Source organism: Balaenoptera musculus, chromosome 3 (assembly GCF_009873245.2).
Source record: "Balaenoptera musculus isolate JJ_BM4_2016_0621 chromosome 3, mBalMus1.pri.v3, whole genome shotgun sequence".
Taxonomy (NCBI): Eukaryota; Metazoa; Chordata; class Mammalia; order Artiodactyla; family Balaenopteridae; genus Balaenoptera; species Balaenoptera musculus.
In genome coordinates, this window is record NC_045787.1 from 65834832 (window position 1) to 65848688 (window position 13857).

Below are 13857 nucleotides of genomic sequence, written 5' to 3' on the forward strand. Positions count from 1 at the left end.
TAGTTTCCTTATAGAGAGATTTTTGGTTTTCTGTAGTGTAATATTGTAGTGTAAAATTTGAGTTCTACCTTTATTTTTTTTCAAGGGTGAAGATGGGGTGATGGTTGAAAAGATTGATATTTACAGTCTGAGAAAAATACAACATTTCTCAATCATACACTACCGTTCTAAATGTTATGAAGATGAAATCAGGTTATCCTGTTCCCAAACTCTCCTGATCTCTGCATATTTTATCTTACTTGGTTTCTGAGATAGGTAGGATATATTAAAATGAGTTTTAGCCTGGAGAATAAATGCAAAACTAAATTTTAATCCCTGGACATATGCAGTTTAGTACATAATGGGAATGTTACATAATTTGAAAAACAAGAAGGTCTTACTGAATGTTTCAGTAATTATTTGTAATCAAATACAAAATACAGTTAATAAGAATCTGATTCAATTTGTTAGATGTATTTAGTAAGTCCTAGGGGGTCTATTTGAGCATTCTGCAGATATTTTTTCTGCCTTTCCTTTTAGATTATCACTTTAACGTACAACAGGTGAACTTTCAAAGTGTGATATGTCTGAACAAAACTGTTGGGCAACATTTGGAAAAATATACCCAGAGGCAACTGATTGAAGATGGAACTTCCGTGTCAGACACAGAAAATCCAATTCGGTTTTGTCATTGAGTCAATTTTTTGTGTTTATTGTTGCAAAGACTTCATCCTGCAGTAATGTTGGAATCACTTCTTTCCTTGAGGCCTATTGATATTCTCGCACAGTATTCTGGGTTTTTTGTACTTATGGTCATGTCTTTAAAAAGAATGTGAGAAATTAAGTTAAAATAATTATCTATACTCAAGTATTTATAGTTATGGTTATTTCCACTTATATCTCTATATATTTATGGGTAGGTTTTTAAATATTGTGTATATTGGATTAACATCATACAATTAATCCTGAATATAAAACTTTCATCAACCCATAGTCGATTTCTTTCTTTCTTTTTTTTATGTTCACAAAAGGTGACAGCCTGAGGTAAGCTGTCCTTCTCCTGTCCTATTGGAGTTCTGGATTAATTCCTATCCTATGTATTCAAGGAAAGTAATCTTACATTGATATTAGGCAATGCATTCAAAGACAAAAATTGTTGCAAATTACCATTTCAAAATTCTAAAACAGAGCAGCTATTTTTTAACTGGAATAAAACTAGAATTAGCATTCATGATTATTTTTCTTTGTTTTTTTGATTTCTTGTTACATTTGCAAAAGTTAAAGTCTATTTTGGTGTTTTAAAAATTCCTTGTAGATGCATAAAAAGATAGTTTATGAGATGGATTATTAATATATAAATATGCTTGCCATCAACTAATCTTGACCCCATATTGTCAAAGCCTAAAAGGTAAGTGATCATTCTGAAAACCTCATCATATGATTATCATACAGCAATCAGAGCTCATCCACTTAATATTAAGATTCTTAAGGACAAAGGGTCTGTTTATCCTTGAGCATATTGTCCTTCTTGTAAAATTTTCATCTCCATAGCCTGCCCTCTGTTTGGTACCTACTATATGTGCTTCTGGCCTCAGTTCAAATGTTACTTCCTTAAACTCCCCAAAACAGAACAGGCACCCCTGTCACGGCTCCCTCTTCTTTTCGTTCATGGTACTTATCATGTTTTATAATTAGACATTATGTAATTCCTGTTTTTCTCTCCCACTAATCTCTATATTCCATGAGAATAGGAACTGAATTTAACTGCCATTGTTGCCCCAGCTCTAGGGGGTGGCTAGTGTTGGATCCAATTTGGTGAATGAATTAATTCATTAATACATGTTCTGAAAATTCTGTACATAGTTAAGAAAAACAATAAATATTTGTGGCTAGTTTATTTATTGAACACATAATTATATACATTCAATATGTTTTAATACTGGACTTAACACAATTTTCTTATTAAATTTATGTCTTAATTCTCATCTTTACTTCCTTATAAACACCTTTTATTTTTAAAACTCTTTATTTTAATCAGATTCTCTTATATTTTGCTTTTGGATCTATGTCATAGCTGGATATAGCAGAGTAGAAATTTAGTGTTAGATAGGATAAAATTATAATCTCTGACCATCTATATTAGATAAGAAAATACTGAAATTATTTTTCCACTGTTAGTTCCTATTCATCATTCACTAAAGTACTTGATCAAATAACAGTGACAGCTTACAATAATTGTAAACATGAAAACATAAAGAAATGAACTTAGGTGTTTGTGGTTCAGAAGTATGTTATAATGTCATATTTTTCAAAAACTAAAGCAACTCCTATCTCCTATAAAGGTTTTGGTTGAATTAACAATATTTGTTTATTAAAAATTATGTTAATGCCACTGGATTTCCTAAATTTATGTACTTGTAAAACATGGTATACAAGGCATTAAAGCTGACTTCTACACATTTTGTTCTCAATACACACAGTCAATTACTAAAGATAGGCAGTTGTTTAAAAATTTTAAATTTCACAAAATTATAACAAAAGAAAAAGGGGACTAAACTAGATTTAACTTTTTAGATAACTCAAAATCCTTGTGTCTACTTATTTATTTATGCAATTATTTGCTTTTTTACAAAATGTATTGACCTAGGTATTTTACTAAATGGTTGATATATAGGTTTCTCATTCCAGTTCATCACCATTGTCCTTTCAAGCTGTTTATGAAAACGGCTATCTGAACACTTGAACTTACATCATTTAAAAGTGACAAAGGAATATAAATTAGAACTTAAATTAGAAGAGTATCTGTAATACTGTAATAGATATTATGGAAACATCTAAACGATTTTCACGTGTCAATCAAAAGTAACTTCAATTAAAATAAAAAATAATCAAACTTAAATCCCCTGTAATAGAAAATGAAGAATAAAACTAAAAAATAACTGAGATTTCTCAGAGTCAATGATAAGTTGTATGAACCGTATATGGAAATCTAAACTGAAATTATATAAATCAAATGTATTATTGCCTTAACTCACCTGTAAATATTAATTAGGAAATAATTAGTGTGAAAATTACAGGCAGATCCCTTGCCAAGTATTAAAACATTTGTTGTTAACATCTGAACTAATTATATTGTTACTGAAAATGTTTAATAGGTGATTGATACGTATAATAATTATTACCACATAGTTAGGCATTGTGTTATAATAGATAGGGTTAAATATAAATTTATTCCTTACAAAGTAAAAGTACTTAATAGCTATATTAATTAAAGACATACATTATAAATAAAGAAGTCACATAATTAAAAAAATAATATTAAAGTAGCATCTCAGCATAAACATCTTACCTTTAATGGTTTAACTGAAAATGAATAAATATACTTAGGTTTTTAAAACGTAGAATATCATTAATATTAAAAATATTTCATTTAATTAGCCTGATAAAGGTAGTAATAATAAATTGATTAAAATTGAAGGTATGGTAAATATGAGAAAAATGCAGAGAAAAGGTTAAGATCTGAGAAAAACAAATCTTTTGATGATAAGTAGACAGATATCAAGATCAGTCTGTCTACACCCTGAAAAAAGCAACCTCCAAAATTACCACTTTTATATTTTCAAGGCTCATTAGTAGTAGTAGTTGGTCAGATCATAGCATTCATATGTCTGTTGATTATTTGAAATGAGTGAGAAATAAATAAATGATCTCAGATAAACTATCAAGATGTCTGCATGTAGAAATGGCCTAAAATGAGAAACAGATTCCTGTCTACCTCTCTTATTTCAAATCCATTTGCATAACCCCATTGCAAAATATACTAAAACTTAATTAACCCATCAGTACAAATAAGAAAGAAGTGGCACAAGTGAGGCAAATATAAGTGCAGCAGCCCCAAATTAGAATGACAGCTTGAATGTGAACACAAGGATAACGATACTTCGGTATGGGTGTCCTCTAACCCCCCAGCAGTTAGTCGCCATCATTCTCCTTTCCCTCTCTCACATGAAATATCTGCTGAAACAAATGGCTTCTCTCCCATTATTGCAGGTGTAAGCTGACCTAGTGGACCCCTGTGGGAGAGCATACAAAGCCTGAAGAAAGTTCATCAATCTTACTTCAGAGTGGAAGTACGCAAATTGGTTATAATCTATGTAATGTCAACTCCTAAGATCTTAAACTCAATCAGCTGGGAGCTAGCATTACCTGTAACCTGCAGGTGCTTCTATATGCCATGTAGTGAGTGAATGTTCTACGTTCTCAATGCATATCACTAAATCATCACTGTGGCAAGATGCATTTTCTTACTGTGGATTTTCTAAACATTCTAAAAAGCCACAGAAAAAAAATAAAACCATAGCCTCAGAAACCTAGACAATGGGAAGAATTAGAATCCTTAATTTATTACATACTCTTATAAATCAATGCAATAAAAACAAATACCCCAAGAGGAACATATTTTAGAGTGTACCTTAGGTGACCTGTTCCGATATCTGTCAGGGCACAGAGATGAACAGAGGGAACGGTAGAATGTCAGAGCATACGATAGATTAAGGGAGGCACCTCACTATCACATGCATGTTCAGAGAGCAGTCTGGATTTACATATAAATATTTTACAAATATAAAACCAAGTCAGAGAAAAACAAAGAATTTCATTAAATGCAATAGCAAAGACACTAGAAGCAAACTAATGGCCATTAAGTTCAAAGTCTATTTCAATACATCCTTCCTAACCTATCAGGTTTCTTTCTTTTCAAGGGTATTTTCAGATGTGTTGACCTCAGTAAAATCTCTGATGGAGGGATGAATAGGCTTTCGCCATTGGTTTCAATTTCTAGCTCACATCAAGGTCTCCTTCCATTTTCAATAGGTAGGAAACCAACTGGCTGTCTAATTGCTCCTTGGTCAGTACAGAGGGCAAAGGCTGACCAGGCAGCCATATTCAGGTCCCATGAACCAAGAGAAAAAAGGTACAAGAGCTGGGCCTGGGTGGGCCAAGGACCAGTTGAAACTGAATTTAAGTTAACTTAGTGGGCGGTCAGTTAAATGCTTTATAGGAAGGTTGCTAGGTTTGTCGACTGGGTGGCTATTGGTCATCCAGTTGTATGATCAACCCGCTTACTCATACTGTCCTTTCCTTCCATTCATCCATGCCTGAAGCTTCCTTTATTAACTCATGCTCCATGTCCTTCTCCAATTATTTTTAAGCTTAGAAATATTTTCCCCTATCCAAGGTATTTCTTTGATATTCACAATTTCATTATTTTAATGAAGTTTTTCAGGACTAGGGTAATGAGAATCTCCAGATCATCATTTTGTTTATATACATAACCCAAATAAATTCTTCAATAATTTTCCTTGTTTTATTTTATAAGTTACCACTGTCAAGGAGGAAGAAAGAGAGGGAAAGTGAGAAATAAAATAGTTACTCTGGGGCTTCCCTGGTGGCACAGTGGTTGAGAATCTGCCTGCCAATGCAGGGGACACGGGTTCGAGCCCTGCTCTTGGAAGATCCCACATGCCGCGGAGCAACTAGGCCCGTGAGCCACAACTACTGAGCCTGAGCGTCTGGAGCCTGTGCTCCGCAACAAGAGAGGCGGCGATAGTGAGAGGCCCGCGCACCGCGATGAAGAGTGGCCCCCACTTGCGGCAACTAGAGAAAGCCCTCACACAGAAACGAAGACCCAACACAGCCAAAAATAAATAAATAAATAAAAACCCTTTTAGCATTAAAAAAAAAAAAAATTGTTACTCTGGCTAAAGAGAGAGAGAGAGAGAGAGAGAGAGTGTGTGTGTGTGTGTGTGTGTGTGTGTGTGTGTGTGTGTGTGTGTGTGTGTGTGGAGGTGGAGGGTGCTTTCAAGTTTATCTTGTTCAGCTCTGTCCAAAGAGATGTCATTCTTGGTTTAGAGGAAAATACACTGAACTGGGAATCACAAGACCTGGTTCTAGATTCCTTCCAGTCCTGGTTCTGTCACTAACTGTGAGAACCCGGCAAACCACACAGCCTATGTGTCTCAGTTTCTATGTCTGAATTCTTATCTGTATTTGCCTTTTGAATTTGCATAACGTTATGATGCTCTAATAGCATTATATACATCAAAGTAGTAGCACTATGAAGTTTCTATAAGTGCCCAACAATTATTAAGCTACATGACTATTGTTCTTGTTAGCATGAATTTGTGCCCAATTCCAGTCTCCTCTTACTGACTATAATCCTGTTACTACCTCTCCCTAGGTTTTTTATTTGTTTTGGAGAAGGTGGGGTGCTTTGTGCCTCTTTGTAAACATTTCAGGCAAATTATTATCCTATAATTTGATCCATCATCTCAAGACCCTACTGTCTTAGGCTTTCAAGAAGACAAATAAATAGCATGTAAAACTCTTACTGATGTGTTGGCCAGTTCAACATGAACCCTCATGAATCTCTACCTTTTATTTGTGACAAAGGTTATCTGGTTAGAACGCTCTGAATTTACTGTTTGAAACAGAGTAACCACTCTGGGAGAAAATTAGGTCATATGCACAACTCAAAAGCCAAAATGTGATTCATGGGAGAGATGTACTTGGGTCTCTGAGGAACTGTTGACCTCCTTTGAGACCACAAGGCAACCACTCCTATGCCTATCATGCTCTAAGTGAGACCTATCCTGGAGAATAGATGCACATTAATAACATTAACAACAACAAATATGAAATGTGCCATTTCAATACATTATGAAATCTGGAAGCAAATTATTATTGATTTTGGCCCAGATTCCATAATAAATGGAGGCTATGAAAATAAAGGTTTATATATATATGAATACTTACTGTATTGACAATTTCTTCCCATGAATTCTCCTGGGCACTCACAGGAATAGTTAGCAACAAGGTCTGTGCATATTCCACCATTTTTGCAAGGCTCAGCTTCACATTCATTAATATCTGAGGAAAATAGAAGAGAGGAAGAGAATTATTGGTGAAAAAATGATCAGTTATTAGAAGGTTTTAGGCGTTTTAAATAAAACAAAGTCTAAATAATGCTGTGTGTGTGTATGTCTCTAGTCAATAATATAAATGGTGCCTACAATCGACAATTTATTAGCAATCAAATTAAATCCAGTTCAAATGGAATTGAGAATCCAAATCCAACAGAACTAAACCACTCTCCTATCCTGAAAATAAATATGAATAGTTTGGGGAAATATTCCACGTATCCTTAGAATTAAATCAAACAAATTAACCCTGATAGAGAAATGAATTGGTATCACAAGATCTAGAAACCTCCCCAGCAGCAACCACTGCCAATTAACACTGTCTCATTTCACCTTAATTCATTAAAATTCTAACTGACAGAGATGTTTTAGTTTCTAAATAGTTCGCCTTTGATGAATGCGATGAGAAGTAAATTGGAGTTAATAGCTAAATCTTATTATATGCAAACTATAATAAATGTAAATGATGATCACTTCCTAATCTCATTCAAGGGTTTCTAAAGTTAGGAGGGCTAAAGGGACTTACCTTTTATATATCATTATTATACCTGATGCAAAATCATACGAAATATAAAACATTCAGCAAATTATACTAATTTCCACTCTAATTTTGGACAACAGGGACAACAAATGGGATTTTGAATGAAAAAAGAATTAAAGACTAATTCAGTCAAATATCAGTCACTGATATTTACACATCCTTTCGTCTAAGCTCAGCACCAAGCTAGGTTCTGTGGGAGCCAGTAAAGTAATTGGAGGACATGCACTTCTCCCCATCACTCTCCCTTCCTATCATCTATCTCAATTGAAATCCTGCTCTGCTCTTATCCCACAACTCCTTCCTACATATCTAAATGGTGTTACTTAGGGACTGTCTGTTTATGTGCCTTTCACCCTTCCATCTAGTCAATCTGTGAAGTTTACAAATGCAGCACCTGCCCTGCACCGTTCGTTGTACCTCCACAAATGCCACACTCTATCTGGAAAACCACTAGTGCCCAATAAATATTTCTTGATAAAATTTATAACAAAATAGTGGTGCAAACAATCTGAAAAAAATTATTTCAGATGTGTAATGTGCCTTCGGATACACTACAATGTATCAAAAGTTATTCTGAAGTCCTGGGTTTTCATAGTGCTTAAAACAATATGATCATTAAACTAGCCTCTCAATATCAAACAAGGACAAAATACTAGAAAACCTCTATTTTGCCCTTTCCTTTAACTTCTTTCTTATAAACAGCATCTCCTCCTGGAAGCAGATTTGGTCATCCTTTCATTCTAAGTTTATGGCAAAGTTTGGTCTAAATTTCTTTAGGCAGGTGACCACTTTCTCTGAAAAAACCATCCCTTTTGGTTTCTGGTCAAGTGCTACAGTTTGAGAGTAGAGACAATTCATGACTGTGTTCAGAGAGAATCTGAATAATTTGAGCATTTTATAATATCAAACAATAGGATAAAATCAGAATCTGATCATCTCTAAAAAACAGCTGTGTACTATAAAATATAATAGACTCACAAATATTTGACACAAACTCTTAAGCAAGAAGGAAGGAAGGAAGGAAGGAGGGAAAAGAGGGAAAGGAGGGAAGGAAGAGTGTGTCACTTATTCATTCTCTCATCTGATGAAATATTTATCTCTTTTTGTCTTAACAAAAATTCACTTTTTATTTATATTGGACTAACATGCAAAATACTTTCATTAAACTTTGAAAATAGCACAAAAGTCACTGTGCTACTTATTTTCTTACCAGATGAATGTCAGGAAATGGCAATGACTGGCTACTTTGGAACATGCTTAATATGTCTTTCCCTGTATCCTATCTACTACAGTTTGTTTTAGGTGAGATATGTCAGAGCCTGACAAGAAGTTAAATCTTCATGTCTTAAAGAATGCATTGCCTTATTTTGTAAAGTTAGACATAAAAAGCTACTCTTTTATATACTTATAGGGAAGAAACTGAGTATTAATTAATGTCTGAAAAAGAGCACATAAGGGAAATAGAATTTGATCTTAGATTTGAAGGAAAGTTTTAATTAGGATTAATAAAAACAGGATGAAGAGGGTATTGTATTTCCAAGCAGGGATCCAGAATGAGTCACAACTTTGAAGAGAAGCGTTCATGGTATGACGGTGTGTTCAAGTACACAAATAGCACAGTTTGTCTGGAGGACAGAGTGGGAAGGGGGGTGCTGGGAACCAAGTCTGAGGATGCAGATAGGGACCAGATTACCATGAACTCTTAGTGTCAGCTGAGGTAACTGGCCATTCTCTTTTGGCACTGAAGGCTTGGAGCCAGCTGTGAGGGTATCCTCTATACCCTTGTACCCCAGAAAGATTTAGAAAAGCTGTATGTGGGTTGGACTTAAGAAATAAATGAAAGAAGGCTGGACAGAGACCCACCCAGGATTTGATGCTAAGAGGTACAACATATGTTTTAATTCTCAGGTAAGAGAATTACCTTACCTGAACATTTCTCATTTTAATATTGACCTATATCATGAGTAAAATCAAACCCAGCTCTTGCTGCTTTGAAATGTTAATAGAAGGAAGTTTTCATAGTTGATGATGTGAGATCAAGAGTTATTATATGTACTATTAAGGATATGCAGTTACCGTTGTTCTTTGCTTCCTCATTTCTTCTAAATTTTTACACGATAAGTAGTACTTAACACATGAGAATGTGAATTTAATTGAGACTAATCGACCTTGGAACGTCTATCTATTTGTTCATCAGACCAGGTCTACAATCATCAACAATGGAAGTTAAAATTAAGAACATTTGTTTCTAAAAATACAGTTACACCTTTACCCAGAGGTTAACATGAGGTGGAATGAACTGGAATTGCATTTGCTGAAATGAAAATGCTTTCTAGCCATACTTAGTTTGTGATTTAAAAAAAAAAAAAAAAGATCCTCTACTGTTTGTGCATTTTTTGCTTTTTTTTTTAAACCAAAAAACTACCTTGATCTAAATTCATAAAAATAAAAACATTATATTAAATGAGTTACATACTTTAATATAGTAGCAAAATAAGTAAAACATTTCTGCCTATGTACACATCTAGTAACACGTAGGCTCAGATAACAGATGCAAATTACACAGAAGCCTTTATATATCAGTATAATGCAAGAGTTCTTTCAGCGGTGAAGGCTATTTGCACTGTGATTAACACTGCAAGCAATCTAAATGGAAACAGACCTCAATTGGAATAAATCATGTTTAATTAAAGACTAGATATAAATACTCACAGAATATAATGAAATGAAAGTTAAACATCTTTGTAATAAATCACATACATATTTCTTTGTCACAGATCATGACATTATCATTTCCAGAAAAAAGTCCTCATCTATTCCAAAATATACTGATATATAATAAATTATTTTATAACTAAGAAAAATTTGACATAGCAGTTCCATACAAAATAGGAATTTCCATATTTGGTCATTTTTATAGTTCATTTATAATAATAATAGCTATCATTTTTTGAGGTTTTTAGTTCTATGACTGCTTCCTGAGAATTATTTTTTAAAAATAACATCATTCAAAGCTAGATTTTATAATTAAGACACCCAGCTGAGTCCTGATTCCTTACTCTGAAAACATAAATTTTTGCTGTCCACCCTCTAGCTGACTGAAGCACAGTGGTAGGAGCTGAGCATGATTTCCAGATACAATCTCGTGATGTGTGTGTGTGTGTGTGTGTGTGTGTGTGTGTGTGTGTGAAGGAATTAAAAAGCAAAGCAAAACAAAACAAAGCAAAGCAAAACAAAACAAAGCAAAGCAAAGGAGGGAAGGAAGGAGAGGAAGAGATGAGAGAATAGATAGTTGGTCACAACAGCATGCATATCTTTGAAACAAAAGGTACTCTAAAAGGATGTCCAGACACTTTTTCTGTTGTAAATACTTACATAGATTCATTCATATTATATGCATAATTTAGTCTCTTTATCTTTACCATTATTTTGCCCTTAGCCCACCTTTTATAGATTTGGGAAGGTGTGCTGTAGTCTTCCCTATTAGGCTTGGCTTTTTGCTAACAGAAATAATGTCAACCCATGCACCCTCTGGAGATGTCACTGTGAGAAGCCTCCTCTAGTTACTGAAAAACACATATATTCATTAAGATCATTCTGAGTACTCCTGAACTTATACACATGTGCATCATGAGAAGTGCTCAGTTACTCCTAGTCTTTTTTTCTGGATCTTTGTCAGACCATCACTGTGCAAATTACAGCCCCAAAGCCCATGAAACTGACTTTGGAGTAGTAGCCTGTCAAAGAGTTTTTGAAAATCAAAATTATATTTGCTAGTTCCTCTATCAGTGCCTTCAAAAAACAGTGGCTTCTCTGGGCATGATTTCTCACCACAGAAATGATGTTGCTTCTTTTCAGATCATTATATTTAAATATTCAGAAATCCCATTCTTCATTATAGACTCCACTAGCTGGTCAGAGAGGAAATGGAGATTTGCGGAGTCTAATTGCTAGGGCATCCTGTGGAAACTTTCAAAATTAATCGATTAACTAAATAACTAATTAATTAATTAGTTTTCAAACTGGCTCCCATTTGTAATCTGCAGAACAGGAATGATTGCACATTGCACTCTTGGGCCATCAGTGTCCCAATTCACCCTCGAGTCTCTCTAGAACTCCTGAGGTGGATGCCATCTGGCCCCAGTAGTTCAACTACATTTACTTTGCCAACTTGGCCTAAAATATTTTGAATATTGACCACCATTTAGACTAGGACATCCAATCCTTTTTAGGACAGAAATCCATGTAACCTCCTCTTGAGTGGAGGAAAAAAGACAACTTAATTCACTCGTGAAACTACCTCCTTTTGATCCCCAAGTATATCCAGGTCCCATGAGCATCAAGAAAGGAACAACTGATTCTCCGGCTGAGCACCCCCGTTTTGATATATTAAAAGGACACCATAACTAAGCCCTTTTTTTTCTTTGCAAAGGTATAATTCCTTGGCTTCCTTATTCCCTTCCCTTGGTCTGTCTTTCCTCCTGCAATATTGTTATTGACTGTTAAATAGCCCACAAATGCTTATTTTCAAGTCTGCTATTTTTGATCCTTTGTAACCCATCTTCCCTGGGCTCCCCATTAGCTATTAAATATTCTCCAGACTTCCTGTGAGTGACTGCCTTTTAAAATTTAACCTTTTATATTTTTTCTTACCTAAAGTCTATGGGTTTTCAATTTCTCTTTTAAGGCTGAATAAATTATGATGAATTTCTAGGAATTCTGTCCTCCCACTCAGGTATTGAATTTAATTACGTCATAATCAGAACTATCTACAGGATTTCCCAATCATTTTGGGGGCAAGTCAGTATATTTTTAATCTTGTGTGCTTGAGCTCTGTTTTGATCTGGCCTTTTGCTATAATGCTAGTAATTTATTTTAAAGTAGCAAATTAAAATGAGCATTCTTGGATGAGAACATACCACAGGCAAACCTTTTATAATAATTTACTGATAACCTTCATTTACCAAGAACAATAGTGTAAAAAAATATCCAAGAGGTATTTAACCATCACTGCTTACTAACAAAGATAATACTCTATGCTCATCTGTATCCTGGCATTCTCACATTTATTTTGAGATCTCAATTTTAATGCAAGAAACTTTGTTATTGGTATCCAGGTAGGGCCCAGTTCTCTAGGATGTCTCCGTTTAAAATTATTTCAGTAAGGCTTTAGTTGTCTTAATTAGTTATTTGGCCAGCAAGATAAGACAGTTATTCCAAGATACTTATAAAGTCAAAACCAGGGAAGATAGAAGAAGGGTTGGGGGAGGGGTAGTCAAGAGGGTGATATAACTCAAATATTTGGGGCCTTGAAGAAATTCATAAATAAATGCTACATGAAAAAACACAGTAGAAGCTAAAATGAACCAATGCCTCTGGTAAAATTTTTACCAAAGAGCAAACAATTGCAAAGAACATTACCTTAGGGGTATGCAGCATAGTAACTTGACCTGCAATAAATATTCATTGATTGGTAAGAAAACTGAGAATACCAGAGACTTGGGGAATCATCACCTGTACTGTGACAGTGAGTTCCTGGATTTGGGCAGATGTACCAGCCTACTTCTAAAGCGGTTCTATTAAGGAGAATGGATTTAGAACAATGCTCCTCTTAAAAGTTAGAACTTTTAAAATATACCAAAGCCTCCACACCAGAGAGTCTAATTTAAATGGACTTGGGTGGAATGAAGGCATAAATATTGTTTTATAGGAGTCCAGGTAGCCAGGGTTGACAAACACCGCATAGAACCTCTGTGTATGAAGTCCATCTATCCATCCACCCATCCTTAGTTCTCTGCTAGGTTCTAAGAATGCAAAGGTTAATATATCATGGACCCTTACTTTTCTCAAGGCTCTTATAGTACAGCAGATAGACGAGGAAATAATCAGTTACAGTACAGTGACAAGTGCTCTAATGAATGAACGCACAGTTTCTCAGAGACTTCAAATAGCGATAACTAAATTAGTCTAGCAGGCTAGAGAATGTTGAATCTTAGAGGTGTCTATCTGGCTGCGGAAAATGCTTCTGAGTTATGTCAAGTTATAACTAATTACTCTGTAAAGTTATTTTTCTAAATTAATATGCATCTCATTATTCTACATATCTGAGAGTGACTCCTCATTTTCCCATAGTTCTGTGCTCCAAGTATAAAACTCATATATTTCCTTTTATTATATACGTTATAATTTGTATATTTTGCATATTCATAATGCTTTATCCAAAATCAATCACTGTATTCTGTCAAATGCATGTTAAATTAGTTTGCTTGCAGTTCTCTCTAGTTTTAATGGTCAATACTAAAGATCAACTATTTTGGATTTTTTCCATAGTGAGTTATCAGAAATCCATAACTGGCTAAA

The 13857-nt window shown here is 34.5% G+C and overlaps 1 protein-coding gene across 2 annotated transcripts in view; it reads right to left on the reverse strand.

The window, feature by feature from the left end:
• EDIL3 (EGF like repeats and discoidin domains 3) overlaps positions 1 to 13857 on the reverse strand; it is a 436572-nt gene that overhangs the window by 186209 nt on the left and 236506 nt on the right. For both annotated transcript variants that reach the window (XM_036849259.1, XM_036849260.1), the window contains one exon: positions 6793 to 6906. In XM_036849259.1, the coding sequence (XP_036705154.1) occupies positions 6793 to 6906 (114 nt within the window). The remainder of the gene's footprint in view (positions 1 to 6792; positions 6907 to 13857) is intronic.